The sequence below is a fragment of the Cetorhinus maximus genome, chromosome 7 (assembly GCF_964194155.1).
Source record: "Cetorhinus maximus chromosome 7, sCetMax3.hap1.1, whole genome shotgun sequence".
Lineage (NCBI taxonomy): Eukaryota > Metazoa > Chordata > Chondrichthyes > Lamniformes > Cetorhinidae > Cetorhinus > Cetorhinus maximus.
In genome coordinates, this window is record NC_135885.1 from 5,967,170 (window position 1) to 5,982,943 (window position 15,774).

Consider the following 15,774-nt stretch of genomic DNA (forward strand, 5'->3'; position numbering starts at 1 on the left):
GTTCTTGCAGAGAGTCAACACGGACACGATGGGCCAAATGGCCTCCTTCTCTGCTGTAACCATTCCACGGGACACAGAATGAGACAAGCTGATCCACGTTGGCAAACAGAAGGCACGGGAACACAATTCCTGCTCGAAAGCTGTCTGTAACCTTTCCAGAACTTTTGCAATTTTAAGTATAATCAAACTGCACTGCATTTTCGCAATATGAGCCACTTATGCAAGAATTGCAGTTTGTCCAGGGTTATGAAACTGTTGAACAATTTTTCAGGGTCATCCTTGTTACTGTACGGTCTGTGTAAACAGTTTGCCATCTAACACACATGCCAAGGGACATTGATCTTGGACTGACTTTTCTTGCTGCCATTTTCTGGTATCTACAATATTGATCATCCCCACCCCAGTACCCAACTCCTGCCAACTCTCCACAGGATAAGTTGTGCTCTCCACCATCAGCACTGACTCATTTGGGATTCAACCCCACCCCACAAATGTACAATGGTAAAGGACACTACAAGCTGGGGAAACAGGTCTGTAAAGCCCTTCCAGTTAAGGTGACTGCCAATTACAATAAGTCTACCTTGCAATAATTTATATCTCTATAACACCCTTAACAAAACAGCCCAAGGAGATTCAAAGGAGCATTATAAACCAAAGTATAACAGCTGAGCCACGTAAGGAGATATTAGGTCAGATGACCAAAGCTTGGCCAGAGGTAGGTTTTAAGGAGTGTCTTAAAGGAGGAATGTGAGGGAGAGAGAGAAGGAAATTCCAGAGCTTAAAGAACAGGCAACTAAAGGTACAGCCATTAGTGTGCAAGAGGCCAGAATTGGAGGTGAGCAGAGATGGCAGAGGGCTGTGGGGCTGGAGGAGGTTACAGAGATAGGGAGGGTAAGGCCATGGAGAGATTTGAAAAATGGGAAATAAAATCGAGGCGTTGCTTGACCAGGAGCCAACATAATCCAGAGAGCGGAGGTCTGATAGGGGATGAATCTTGTTGTGAGTTACCTTCCCCAGGAGGGGGCTGGGCTAGTGTTTCCCTCTTCTCCTGAAGGCAACAGGACAAAGGTTGTCAGGTTTGTAGCACAGAATGTAGCATTTGGCCCATCACGTCAATGCTAGTTAATTCAAAACCAATCCCATTGCTCCACTCTCTTCCTATAGCCCTGTATTTCCCCCCACCCGACATTTATCTATTGACTTTTCCCATTAAATCTTCTGCTTCCATTCCATGGAAAACATTCCACACTCTCTGCGTGATGCCATTTCACCCAACCCCTCTCCTCACGGAGGTTGGTAAATTGGGAAGATGAACAATAGGAGCAAGCGTAGGCCATTCGGCCCCTTGAGCCTGCTCTCCATTCAATAAGACGATGGTTGATTTCTGACTTGGACCCTGCTTTCCCATCCTATCCTAGATTTCACTGCCATGACCCTCAAAAAGAGAAAGACAAAATTAAGGATCATTCATTACCAACCAGGGTTGTTGGCCAGGTGGATCCACGCATCTGCCTTCAATTGCACTCTCCATAAGGATTGAAATCGTTATACATCAAATCCACTGAACTCAGTTGGGAGTGGGATTGGGGATGAGAATGAGTAAAATTATGCCCATCAACAGCTGAAATTTTAAATTGGCCCCTTTCACAATTAAACAGCAAAGTAAGTGGGTACAAGACCCTGGAGAATCTTTGATCAAGTACATGTTTGATACTGGAACTGTGACTACACTCGACCTCAGTTTACCAGGATGGTGTCTTGCCCTGTAAGGTTCTAAGATTTCCTGCCTCCTGCAGTATTTGCTCTTCACCAGCACTGCCATGGTTATTTCAAACACGGGCTGTTTTACAATCATACCGTTGTGGCATAAACCCTTTCCAAGGGTTCAACTTATTGTCTGGAGGAGTGAGACCAGCGTTTGGGATTTACACCAGGGCTGACATATACATCGTACGTGGACTTGCGCACAGCAAGCTCCCAGAAATTTAACCACATTTATTTCAATGATGTTTATGGTGAGACACAAAAGCCAGAGGGGGTGGGGGGAGGTGGGGGGGGGGACATGAGGGAAATAATAAGACCATAAGACATAGGAGCCCATTCGGCCCATCGAGTCTGCTCCGCCATTCAATCATGGCTGATAAGTTTCTCAACCCCATTTTCGGAGCAAGGTCAAATAGGGATGAAATCTTCACACAACAAAAAAAATGATTAGTAGAAATCAGGAATATGTCACCAACCCCCACCCCCGACACACAAAAAACAAACAGGCTGTGTATGCTGGGATAATGGGAATCCTACTGTAAAAAAACAAATCACAGTGATCAGAGCAGCCTGGAGGCAGTGAGAAAGCCATCCATGGAATTTTGCACCTCCCCCTCCACCCCCCCACAACAACACTGCCCCCACCACAGCACCAACATGTCAAATGTTTAAATAAAAAAAGAACACGACGAATAACTTTCCCCGCCCCCCCCGCAAGTTTAAAAGTTTAGTATTAGATACATTACAACCTGGGGTAGAAAATTACGTTCAGCGAGAATGTGCAAGACCCGGCCGAGCGTAAAGTGACACGTGATGATGTCGGGCGAGCGTCCCCCACATCGTCGCCCAGTCCCGCCCTATTTCGTTTGGCGGGCACGCACCCGCCGACAATTAAAAAATGCCCATTAAAGGCCATTAAAAAGCTAATTAAATTCTAATTCACGCCGTCCGTCCAACCCGAACGGTCGGCGGAGCGAGCGAGAAGGCCAAAGCGGCCTTTATGTTTTTTTTTAAGGAAACCTCATCCACGGGTGGGATGAAGTTTCTGAAGCAAATAAAACAAAAAAAATCACAAAAATTTTACACTTGAATTAAAAACATGTCCCTGCCCGTGTGACAGACACACATGAGGGGACGTGTTTCACAACATTTACAAGATCTTTAATTTTTAAAAAAATCCGAAATCAGTTCATTATGTAGCACACACACATTCGCACACACGCGTGCAAAAGTCGTGCTCCCCTGGCTCACACTCCCCCCCCCCCCCCCCCCCAACCACCGGCTCACACATCCCCCCCCCTCCCCTCTCCCCACCCCGCACAGGCCGCTTGCGTTTCACGCTGGGTGGGCTTTAATTGGCCTGCCAGCCTGAAATTGCCTTCCAGGCCCAATCACAGGCGCTGGTTGGCTTCCCAACAGCCCCTCGCCCGCCCGCCTCTGCCAAAGCGTGCATGCCAAGGGCAAAATTCCGCCCCTAGTGTCCTTAATCCCTGGTGAAACAAGCGTGCTGGTGGCTGGAACCCTTGCCAGAGATACGTGAACGTGCAGCAGAATTCGTGTGCGCTATCAGCCATTTCAGTTCAAATTGTTCTGCAAATATTGTAAAACCAGCAGATAAGGGAGACAGGGTGGGCATGAATTAGAGCGCACAGGCTCCTCATGCACATTGCAGTGGCGAAGTGAGGTAGGCATTGACAAACACATGCAGCAATTTGTCCACCGAGTTACTCAACAGTAACTGAAACAAAGTCCAACCAATGTTAGTGATCAAAAGTCTGCGATCACTCTGGTCCAAATAGGCAGGGTGACTATCATACTGTCTACAGATTGATAAGCATCTTTTACAAGGGGCATCGTTGACTCTGTTTGCTTTGATCAGCAGTAATTGCTCTCCACTTCTATTACCATTTAAAATAAAACAAACTTGCATTTTTAAAGCACCTTTCACCACCTCAGGATCTCCCAAAGCGCTGTCAGCTAACGTTTTTTTAAAATTTACTTGTTCATGAGATGTGGGCGTCACTGGCTAGGCCAACATTTGCTGCCTATCCCTAACTGACCTCGAGAAGGCGATGGTGAGCTGCCTTCTCGAACCGCTGCGGCCCGTGTGGTGTAGGTACACCCACAGTGCTGTTAGGGAGGGAGTTCCAGGATTTTGACCCGGCGACAGTGAAGGAATGGGTGATATATTTCCAAGTCAGGATGGTGAGGGACTTGGAGGGGAACTTGCAGGTGGTGGTGTTCCCATGTGACTGCCGCACTTGTCTTTCTAGATGGTATTCGTCATGGGTTCGGGAGGTGCTGTCTAAGGAGCATAACGTAAGCATAGTTATTGTTGTAGGCAACACAGCAGCCAGCTTGCACACCGTTGATCAGGAGCTGTTGGCCGAGGGATAACCATTGGTCAGGCCACTGGTGAGAACTCTATGCTCGTCTTAGCAGCAGTGCAGTGGAGCCTTTCACATCCACCCGAAAGCTAGGGCAGCCAGGCCCTCAGGTTAACGTCTCATTTGAAGGGTGGTGCCTCAGGCAGAGCAGCACCCCCTCAGTCCAGCACTGGAGTACACGTCTAGCACTTGTGCTCGAGCGTCTAAGAGTGGGGCTTGAACTCTCGACCTGCTGACTCAGGGGTCAAGAGTGCCACCCACTGAGCCGCAGCTGACACCACATTGAATTTGCTCAAGGTGGGGACGGGAGAGTGAGAAATTTGACAGAAAGACCCAATTTTAATTCCACAATTATGTTGCAGAAACAGCTCCAAAGCATTTCTGCAATATCGCAAAGCTGTTAGGAGTTGAAATTTCTATTTAAACTAACTTGGCGAATGGACAATCAGCTGTTAATCTTAAATTATACAATGAGCTCTGGTCTGCAACGCACCGTTTGAAAGGGTAGTAAATTTCCAAAAAAAGAATCAGACATTTATTTATGAAGGGAAGAATTGCAGTGCTGAGGAATAGGACTGGCTGTACAGCAGTTTCAAAAGAGGTGGCACAGACACGATGGGCCAAATGGCCCCTCTGTGCTCTATCATTCTAGGGTTTCCTGTATTTGCTCTTTACCGCTGTGGCCAAGGTTATTTGCATTATGCCATAAAATGAAGGCCATGAATGATTTAATCAATTACATTAATCCGACCACAATCTGCTCAGTCATCTAGTTCCAAATGGAACCAATTCGCCATTAACTGCTCGATAAATCTTTCCCAATTTTGGGGCAGCTGGCTGCCAAATGCCATCAGATCTCAAAGAATTCGGCATTTCAGTCACTTGTGAACAGATCAGGTACTGCAGGAGTCTCTTAAAAAGTGTGTAGAAAAATTGGATTCACTCAGGATTCAGAAGGCATGTGTGGGGTTTGTTGGGGGTGGGGGGCGGGGGAAGACAAAGTGGCTACATGTGTCTCATTTACACAGTTTGATCCAAACAAGATCGACAGCTCCAAAAAGCTTTCTCTCCTCCTCCCAACCCCACCAAATAATTCTCCTCCTTAAAAAGGATCCAGCGAAAGTCTACCACAAAAATGGGACAGTCAGTTAGCTTAAGGACCGGATCTCAGAAATTACATCAAATGGAGGTGCTGTTCCAGTCCCTACAAAAGGCATCCACTGCTCCACCACTGACATCTGTGTCTTCAGTCACCCGCCTCCCAATCGCTGGTGCTGGGTTGTCATACTCCTTCCTTCTAAAACTTCCTAAGAATCTTTTCCTTAAGATGTCGTTTTACCTGCCCCTCCCTTTCTCCTCACGCCCAATCCACCACTCTGTAAATTACGAGAGATGAATCTCAAGCTTTCTAGATGTACAAGCAGCAACTATAGAGCTCACCAAGGAAATTCTGCTGGTCAGTATTTAAAGGAAAACTATGAGTGCATTCAAAAAAAGTATTTATAAACGACTACAAATACCTGATGTAAATAAATCTGCACAAACCATTGACCAATTCAGATTTGATACAAGAAAATAATTTTTTCACCCAATCCAAATCCACATAAACAGGATTAGTTATGGATATCAGGTTAAACAATTACTCAAAGAGTATAAACCAGTTATTTTCTGCAGACGTCTGTTCTCAGTGAAATGACCTCATGTGTCTTTAAGCATCAGGAAAAAATCATTACTTGGATCTGCAATGCGATGACTAGTGTTAGGCGTCAACACAAAGATAAAAGTTAGTTAATTGAGTGTTTTGCTATTACTGTATGGTTAAAGTCCAGATACAGGTCAGGGAACGATTGCATAGCCTATCACGGCGCACACGTTATATAGGTTATTCCTTTCATTCCCTTCCCTTGGGGAAGATTGTAGACTTGCAGGCTGACAGACGACGATGTGAATGCTTTTTCATGCTCTAACCATCTCAAAACCAACTGACAAGAACTGCATAGAATTTACACAGCATACAAACGGACCCAACTTGTCTATAATGGGAGTTTATACTCCACATGAGCCTCCTCCCTCCCTAGCTCATCACACCTGAGCAGCGTGTCCCCCAATCCAGAAGTTCCTCCTGAATTCCCTATTGGAATTATTAGTGACTATCTTATAAATTATGACCCCCTAGCTTCAGAATCCCTCACGATTGGAAACATCTTCCCCGTGTTTACCTTATCAAATCCCTCTACATAATTTTAAAAGAACTCTATCAGAGGACTTGAAAATGCATTCAGGGCAAAGGGTCATAACACAGGACTGGATTATTTCATTATCAACATTAAGAATCTCCAGGCTGCAAGCAAACCAAATAGATGTTTGTCTTTTTTAAAATCTAACAACTCTTCGTTTCCAAGCCTCAGTCCAAATCCAAAGCTACACATCCTGGCCAATATTTACCCTTCAAGTTACATCTTCAAAAAAATAAATTATCTGGCCATTATCACATTGTTGTTTATAGGAGCATACTGTGTTTTTTTTCTTATTCATTCACAGGATGTGGGTTTTGCCGGCTGGGCTAGCATTTATTGTCCTTGAGAAGGTGGGGGTGAGCTGCCTTCTTGAGCCGTTGCAGTCCATGTGGTGTAGGTACACCCACAGTGCTGTTAGGGAGGGAGTTCCAGGATTTTGACCCAGTGACAGTGAAGGAACGGCGATATATTTCCAAGTCAGGATGGTGAGTGACTTGGAGGGGAACTTCCAGGTGGTGGTGTTCCCATGTGTCTGCTGGTCGTGGGTTTGAAAGGTGCTGTCGAAGGAGCCTTGTTGAGTTTCTGCAGTGCATCTTGTAGATGGTACACACCTGTCACTGTGGTGGAGGGAGTGAATGTTTGTAAATTGGTTGCTGTGTTTCCTACATTACTTTTGAAGTGTGGTCTCTGTTATACTTTAATTGGCTGTATAGAACTTTGAGAGCTTTGAAGTATGGGAGCTACACTTTATAATCTAGGCAAAAAGAGACAGACAGAGAGAGACAGTGTTTTTTTTTCGTTCATGGGATGTGGGCTTCACTGGCTGGGCAAGAATTTATTGCCCATCCTGAATTGCCCTTGTTCAGAGGGCATTTAAGAGTCAACCACATTGCTGTGGATCTGGAGTCACATGTAGACTAGGTAACGACATTAGTGAACCAGATGGGGTTTTTACAACAATTGGCAATGGTTTCATGGTCATTAGACTTTTAATTCCAGATTTTTATTGAACTCAAATTCCACCATCTGTCGTGGTAGGATTCGAACCCAGGTCCCCAGAGGATTACCCTGGATTACTAGTCCAGCAACAATACCACTACGCCATTTCTTCCCCGACAATTGTTGAAACATGGGGGAGGGTTTCTCCTGCAGGTTTCCTGATCCTGATGTCAGGATCAAATGGGGATTAGAAATTTTTTTTACCTGAGGGTTGAGAGTCTTTGGAACTCTCTGCTTCCATTGCTTTTTGAGGAAGAGTCTTTGAATATTTTTTTAAGGCAGAGCTAGATAGATTCTTGATTAACAAGGGGGTGAAAGGATATCGGTGGTTGAGGGAGTGTGGGGTTGAGGTTACATTCAGATCAGCCATGGTCTCATTGAATGGCGGAGCAGGTTTGAGGGGCCGAGTGGCCTAACCCCACTCCTAATTCGTATGCACGTATGTTCCTAGAAGCCCACACTGTGGAGGAAACAGTCGCCCAGCAGTGATTCTCACTGAACTAGCCAATTACTGGCCAGAAGGCTGGTTCACTGATCAATTCAGGGTGGTGGGTGGGCTCACTGTACTGGAGGGTGAATAGGAGGCCCTCCATCACTGAAACAGCAGCAGGCTACCTCTTCAGGCAAGAGAAAGGGTATGTCGGAATGGAGGTATCCTTCCTACAACCTTTTAAACTTGGAAGGAAAAACAAATACCCATAGCAGCTGGCCACCATTGTGCACTACAGGTGGGGTTGGGAGTAGGGGGTGGTGGGTAAGCCCTCCACAGGGCAGCCTACTACTCTGTAGCTGAAGCCACACAGGCAGGGAGGATCTCAGAGTCTGCCTGGAACACTAACCACACATCTCCTCCTCTCCCCCCCACACCCCCAAACTCCCTCCCAATCCCAGTCTGCCACCTCCAGGCAACTGGCTTAGTCCCTGATGCCTTGGGAAGAAGGTCAGGGGGTGGTGGCAACCCATAGGCCGACAGTCAGCCTTGGAACATAAGGCTTTTTTTTTTAAAAAAAGGCCTGTTGAGGCCTAACTGGCTACCTACCATTTACTCACCCCACCCATTGCAGCCCAAAAACCTGGTTCAAAGTGTTTGGCAATGGCTTAAAGTATTTCAAATGCGTTGGAGATTATAGAATACTGGCCACCCCAATATGTTTTAAAGAGAAATAAAGTTAGAGCGAATATACTAAGAGAGAAATGAGCTAGCCTATACTCCCTCGGTTCCTTAGGTAGAAGATGGCCAGTTTGATGGCGTTAGAGGGGTCGGTGGTTCTGATGGAACAGAACACCAGGGAGAGGTATTTAAGGGGAAGATGGTGGCATAGGTGGTAATGGACTAGTAATCCAGAGGCCCAGGCTAATGCTTTGGGGACATGGGTTCAAATCCCACCATGGCAGCTGGTGGAATGTAAATTCAATTAATAAATCTGGAATATAAAGCTCGCCTCTGTAATGGTGACCATGGCAACTAGCATAAAAACTCACCTGGCTCACCAAAGTCCTTTAGGGAAAGAAATCTGCCATCCTTACCTGGTCTGGCCTACATGTGACTCCAATGTGGTTGACACTTAGCTGCCCTCCGAAATGGCCTAGCAAGCCACTCAGTTCAACGGCAATTAGGGACGGGCAAGAAATACTGGTCTTGCCAGCGACGCCCACATCCCAAGAAAGGATGAAGAACAACAAAAAAAAGTACTTGATAAAGAAAAGAGGAGTGTGAATGATATGTTGATGGGGTCTGGAGGAGGAGGATGGGAGGAGACTCTTGTGGGAGCATAAACACCATCATGGACAAGCTGGGCTGAATGGCCTGTGTCTGCACTCTAATTGCTATGTAATACTTTCAGGGAGAGACAGAATGTAACAATCAAATATAAACAGAGAATGTTGGAATTACTCAGCTGAACTGGCAGCAACTGTAGAGAAAGGAATAGAGTTAATGTTCTGTCCTTTTGACCCTAAGGGAGTTCTGATAAAAGATCAAACCGAAAAGTTTTCCATTTTCATTTCAGATTTATCATCATTGCAGTTATTTGCTCTTGCAAAAGTAAAGAAACCAGTTGTATGGGCGGGGGGGTGGTCAAGTTGATCTACATCCCCGACACTGGAACTGCTTTCAACACCAGACCACCATCTATCTCTTGCCAGCAATTCCCATTCACACTGCACAATACTGAGCTCCAGCTGAACTGGAGTCCCTACTGGCTCCACAGCTGCTGGACAGAATCTGTTTACCTGTCGTGCTAACATCATGAAAATACCTTACTTCCAAAGTTCATGACGGATCCGCAATTGGGCAACAGATATTGCCCAATAGCAGAGCAGCATCATCCCCAAGGTAACCCTTGGAGCTTTCGCAGCATTCATCTCCTTTCTCCAAGATTTTTTTTTTTAAAAACTGGAAAAAGAACGAACTTGTGCTTATCGAGCACCTTTCACAACCTTAAAAAAGAAATGGTCACTGTTGCAATGAGCATTGGCTCGAACTCAAGGTGTGAAGGGCCCTCTGCAAGTGGGAGCTTTTCGATGGTGGAAGGGACTAAAATAACTTGAAGCTGTTCCCTGGTGTAAATTCCGTCATTTTTTTTGGTCCAGGCCTCATTTCCCATTATTTTTGTCTTCATCTCCCAGCCTTCCCCACAGAGCCGGGCACACCCAGGACAACCAGTCTCCGTGCAGTCTCACTGGCACTCCTTAGGAGGGACTCCAGCAAGCTGCCATCACCGAATCGTTACAGCACAGAAAGAGGCCATTCAGCCCATCACATCTGCGCCAGCTCTCCGAGCGAGCAATTCACTCAGTGCCGTTCTCCCGCCTTCTCTCCATAACCCTGCATGCTCTTCCTTTTCAGATAATAATTCAATTCCCTCTTGAGTGCCTCGATTGATTCTGCCTCCACCACACTCTCAGGCCGTGCATTTCAGCTCCCAACCGCTCGCTGTGTGAAAAGTTCCTTGTGTCCCCACTGCTTCTTTTACCATCCATCCATCCATCCATTTTCACACCTCTTCTCCTGGTGAGGGTCACGGTGCCAGGAAGCTGAGCAGGGCTGACCAGACTTCCCTTTCCTTAACCACAGATCCCAGCGTGTTCCCAGGCCAGCTGAGAGGTGTAATCCCTCCAACGTGTCCTGGGTTGGTCTCTGCCCAGTGGGCCATGCCCGGTACAGCTCCAGCAAGAGCCTACCAGGGGGCATCATTATCAGTTGCCCGAACCGCCTCAACTGCCCCCTCTCGATCCAGAGGGACAGCAGCTCTACTCCGAGGCTCTCCCAGAGTGCCGAACTCCTCACCCCCGTCCTGGGTAGTATACCCAGCAACCCTGCTTCTTTTACCATTAACCTTAAATCTGTACCCGCTGGTTCTCTATCCTTCCACCAACGGGTACAGTTTCTCTCTGTCTACTCTGTCCAAACCCCTCATGATTATGAATACTTCAAATCTCCTCTTAACCTTCCCTCCAGTGAGGAGAACACGCTCAGCTTCTCCAATCTATCCACACAACTGAAGTTCCTCATCCCTGGAACCAATCTCGTGAATGTTTTCTGCACTCCCTCCAATACTTTCACATCTTTCCAAAAGAGGTACTTCCTTTTAATTAAAAAAACCTAAATACATAGGTGTGCTCCTCCCATCTCCGCATTATTAATCCATGGCCTCCTGCCGGCCATCGGTCTAATGTTGCCCTGCCCCCTCTCCCAGTTGCAATCTCAATCACAGCCCTCCTGACGCATTCCTCAAGAAAAGCAAAACTACAGCGAGCGCAGAGCCAAAGAAAGAAAGTCTCGTATTTCTATAGTGTGTTTCTCACAGCCTCGGGACATCCCAAAGCTCTTTTTAACCAAAGGAAGTGCTTTTGAAGAGCCGTCACTGTTGTAAGTAGGAAACACGGCAGCCAATTTGCACACAGCAAGATCCCAAACAAATAGCAAGGTGATAAAGGCCACAATCTGTTTTTTTTTTAAAAAAAAGAGATGTTGGTTGAGGCATAAACATTGACCCCAGGACAACAGGGAGAATTACCCCCCCTGCTCTTACAAAATAGGATCATGAGATCTTACACAATAAAAGGAAAGTTTCAGTCTTTGACCAGAAGAGTCACCTGTCTCTAACTCACCGTGAATTCAAATTTCAAAGACATACCAATCTCAAAAAAAAGCATTCATTGGAATTAAGTACGATGCAATTGCCCTTGGATGCACCAGATCACTGCTCCCTGATCAAATACTTAGCAACACTGCATTAGGAGAAATATTTGAGACAGAATTTCCAACCAGCTTATTACAGTTTAAAAAAAAATTTACAACAACATTTTACATTTATATTGCACCTTTAACATTGCAAAACATCCCAAGGTGCTTCCTTGGAGTTGCTATCAGATTACATGGTGCTCAGCCACATAATGACATATCAAGAGAGACGATCAAAAACTTGGTCAAAGAGGTAGGTTTGAAGGATCAACGTCAAAGGCATTGGAAAAATAGAGGGGAAGAGGTTTAGGGAGGAAATTCCAGAGCTTAGGGCGCAGGTAGCTGAAGGCACAGCTGCCAATGGTGCAATGATTAAAAACCAGGAAAATGCAAGAGGCCAGTATTGGAGAAGCAGCGATCTAGGGTTACAGGGCTGGAGGAGGTTAGACAGAGATAGGGAGGGGAGAGGCCATGGAGGGATCTGAAAACAAGGGTGAGAATTTTAACACTTATAAAATAAAACTTAGCGGAAAGATGGTGGTCTAGTGGCAATGTCACAAGACTAATAATCCAGAGGCCCAGGCTAATGCTCTGGGGACAAGGGCTCAAATCCCACCACATCAACTGGTGGAGCTTAAAATTCAATTAATAAATCTGGAATTCAAAAGCTAGTCTCTGTAACGATGACCACGAAATAATTGTCGTAAAAACCCATCTGGTTCACTAGTGTCGTTTAGGGAAGGAAATCTGCCGTCCTTACCCGGTCTGGCCTACATGTGACTCCAGACCCCTCAGCAATGTGGTTGATTCTTAACTGCCCTCTGAAATGGCCTAGCAAGCCACTCAGTTCAAGGGCAATTAGGGATGGGCAACAAATGCTGGCCTTGTCCACGATGCCCACATCCCATGAAAGAACAAATAAAATGGAGGCCATTGCCAGGCTGGGAGCCGATATATTGAGCACAGGGGTTGATAAATGAATGGGAGTGTAAATTCAAAGAGCAATTATTAAAAAAAAGTGTCTTTTTACATCCCTTCTCAATAGAAAGGCTACATTTATATGGCACTTTTCATAACCTAGTCTAGTCAATGATGTAATATAGGAAACATAGCCAGTTAGCACAAAGCAAAGCGATGAAGAGAGTTTAGATGAAGGGTAAATATTCGTTCTGGACACCAGGGTCAGCTCCAACTGCTTTCCTTCAAAAGCACACCATGGGACCTTTCACATACACCTGAGGGGACAGGTGGAGTCTCGATCCAAAAGATGGCACCTCCAACAGTGCAGCACTCCCAGTGTACGGGGTGTGTAGCACGGGAAGGGCCAGCCTGGATTTTGCACCTTAAGTGCCTGGAGTAGGACTTGAACCCGTGACCATCTGACCAGTGGAGGGCATGATACTGGTGTCTATGACACCAGCAATACCGCAGAGCCTTACTGAAATGAGTTCACAAGCTGATTGGAAGGCACGGTATATAGTTCAAGTGCACAAAAATGATTGGAAAAGATGGGTTTCATGCAAAATGTCCTCCCAAGAGACAAGGACTCTAGAAAGGGGAAACAAAAGACATTAGGCAAATTTTCCCTCATCTACACATGTGGGCAGATCAATACAAAAATCATTACTTTAAGTACTCACTCTGATAGGAAAGTATTCTCGGAAGTATCTCCAAACAGTCCAGTTCCGAACCCATTCTGATCTTCGTCCTCCTGCAAAGAGGATGCATTTCTTTTATTCCCCCAAATGATCTTGAAGATTTAACATGTTTAACTTGCAAAGTACATGTTTACTTCCCCTTGCGCTTTTCCTGTAGCCCTGCAAATTTCTCCTTTTTCAAGTATTTCAAGTCTGGTAACGTATAATGAGGCAAGTTTAATAAATGATCTCAGAGTAAAAGATACCCTAGGAAACAGTGACCATAACATGGTAGAACTTAGCACTCGGTTTGAGTGTGAGAAACAACCATGTTAAACGTAATTAAGAGTAATTACAAAGGAAACGAGGACAGAGTTGGCTGGAGTGGAATGGGAAAGGAGTTTAGCAGGAAAGACAGTTGATGAACAATAGCAGATGTTTAAGAAAATAGTTCATGACTCACAACAAAGATATATCCCAGTGAGGAAGAAGGATTCTTGGAAAAGGATAAACCAATGATGGTTAACCAAGGAAATTAAGGAGTGTATCAAATTGAAAGAAAAAACATACAATGTGGCAAAGATTAATGGTAAGCCAGAGGGTTGGGAAAGTTTTAAAAACTAACAAAAGATGACCAAAAAAATAAAAGGAGGGAAAAAAATAAACTTTGAGGGTAAACTAGCAAGTAATATAAAAATGGACAGTAAGAGCTTCTTTCAATATATAAAAAGGAAGAGAGGGGCCAAAGTGGACATAGGTCCCTTAGAGAATGAGGCTGGGGAAATAATAATGGGGAACCAAGAAATGGCAGAGGAGTTGAATAAATACTTTGCATCAGTGTCTTCTAATGTGGAGACTAATAGCATTTGAAACACACTAAATAATCACAGGGCAAAAGGTCGGGGAGGAAATAAATACAATAACTATCACTAGAGAAAAAATACTAGGGAAACTAATGGGGCTAAAGGCCAATAAGTCCCCAGGACCTGATGGGTTGCATCCTAGGATATTAAAGGAAGCAGCTACAGAGATAGTGGATGCACTAGTAGCAATATCCCAAGAAGCCTTAGATTCTGGAAAAGTCCCAAATGACTAGAAAACTGCCAATGTAACACCCTTATTCAAAAAGGGAAGGAGACAAAAAACAGGTAACGAGAGGCCAGTTAGCTTAACATCTGTCATTGGGAAAATGTTAGAGTTGATTATAAAGGATGTAATAGCAGAGCATTTAGAAATAAGACCATAAGACATAGGAGCAAAAATTAGGCCATTCGGCCCATCGAGTCTGCTCCGCCATTCAATCATGGCTGATAAGTTTCTCAACCCCATTCTCCCGCCTTCTCCCTGTAACCTTTGATCCCCTTACCAATCAAGAACCTATCTATCTCGGTCTTAAATACACTCAATGACCTGGCCTCCACAGCCTTCTGTGGCAATGAATTCCATAGATTCACCACTCTCTGGCTAAAGAAGTTTCTCCTCATCTCTGTTTTAAAAGGTCTTCCCTTTACTCTGAGGCTGTGCCCTCGGGTCCTAGTCTCTCCTACTAATGGAAACATCTTCCACACGTCCACTCTATCCAGGCCTTTCAGTATTCTGTAACTTTCAATCAGATCCCCCCTCATCCTTCTAAACTCCATCGAGTATTGACCCAGAATCCTCAAACGTTCCTCATATGTTAAGCCTTTCATTTCTGGGATCATTCTCGTGAACCTCCTCTGGACCCTCTCCAGGCGGGGCCCGAAATTGCTCACAATATTCTAAATGTGGTCTGACCAGAGCCTTATAAAGCCTCAGCAGCACATCCCTGCTTTCATATTAAATGGTTGCCTCGTCCTCCCTTTAGTATGCTTCTTCTTCCTAGGGATGAATTTTTGCTGTGTCTCCCAAATTACTCCCAGAAACTCCTGCCATTGCTGTTCCACTGTCTTTCCTGCTAGGCTCATCTCCCAGTCAGTTCTGGCCAGCTCCTCCCTCGTGCCTCTGTAGTTGCCTTCATTCAACTGTAATACTGTTACATCTGATTCCAGCTTTTTCCTCTCAAATTGCAGGGTAAATTCTATCATATTATGGTCACTTCCTCCTAAGGGTTCCTTCACCTTAAGCTCCCTTATCAAATCTGCCTCATTAATCAAGCAGAGTCAGCATGGCTTCATGAAGTGGAAATCATGCCTGACAAATTTATTAGAATTCTTTGAGGGGGTAACAAGCAGGATTGATAAAGGGCAACAAGTTGATGCAATATTCCTGCACTGCAGAAATTCACCAAGGCTTCTTCGATAGCACCTTCCAAACCCACAACCACTACCATCTCAAAGGACAGGGGCAGCAGACACATGGGAACACCAACACCTGGAAGTTCCCCTCCAAGTCACTCACCATCCTGACTTGGAAATATATCGCCGTTCCTTCACTGTCACTGGGTCAGAGTCCTAGAACTCCCTTCTTAATAGCACTGTGGGTGCAGCTACACCACAGGGACTGCAGCGGTTCCTGAAGGCAGCTCCCCACCACCTTCTCAAGGGCAAGTAGGGATGGGCAATAAATGCTGGCCCAGCCAGCGA

The 15,774-nt window shown here is 45.4% G+C and overlaps 2 protein-coding genes across 4 annotated transcripts in view; one reads left to right on the plus strand and one right to left on the minus strand.

Moving 5' to 3' along the window:
* The window catches only part of LOC144682565 (BTB/POZ domain-containing protein KCTD14-like), a 1,380,231-nt gene that overhangs the window by 982,074 nt on the left and 382,383 nt on the right, over positions 1-15,774 (plus strand). Inside the window, exon 3 of one of the 3 annotated variants that reach the window (XM_078545010.1) lies at positions 14,434-14,860. The exons of the other annotated variants lie outside the window; for them this stretch is intronic. The gene's annotated coding sequence lies outside the window, so the exon portion shown is untranslated. Of the gene's footprint in view, positions 1-14,433; positions 14,861-15,774 lie in introns of those variants that run through there. 3 annotated transcript variants of the gene reach the window in all.
* The window catches only part of LOC144682557 (diacylglycerol O-acyltransferase 2-like), a 71,051-nt gene that overhangs the window by 20,537 nt on the left and 34,740 nt on the right, over positions 1-15,774 (minus strand). Inside the window, exon 4 of the mRNA XM_078544993.1 lies at positions 13,214-13,284. Coding sequence (XP_078401119.1) covers positions 13,214-13,284 — 71 coding nt within the window. The remainder of the gene's footprint in view (positions 1-13,213; positions 13,285-15,774) is intronic.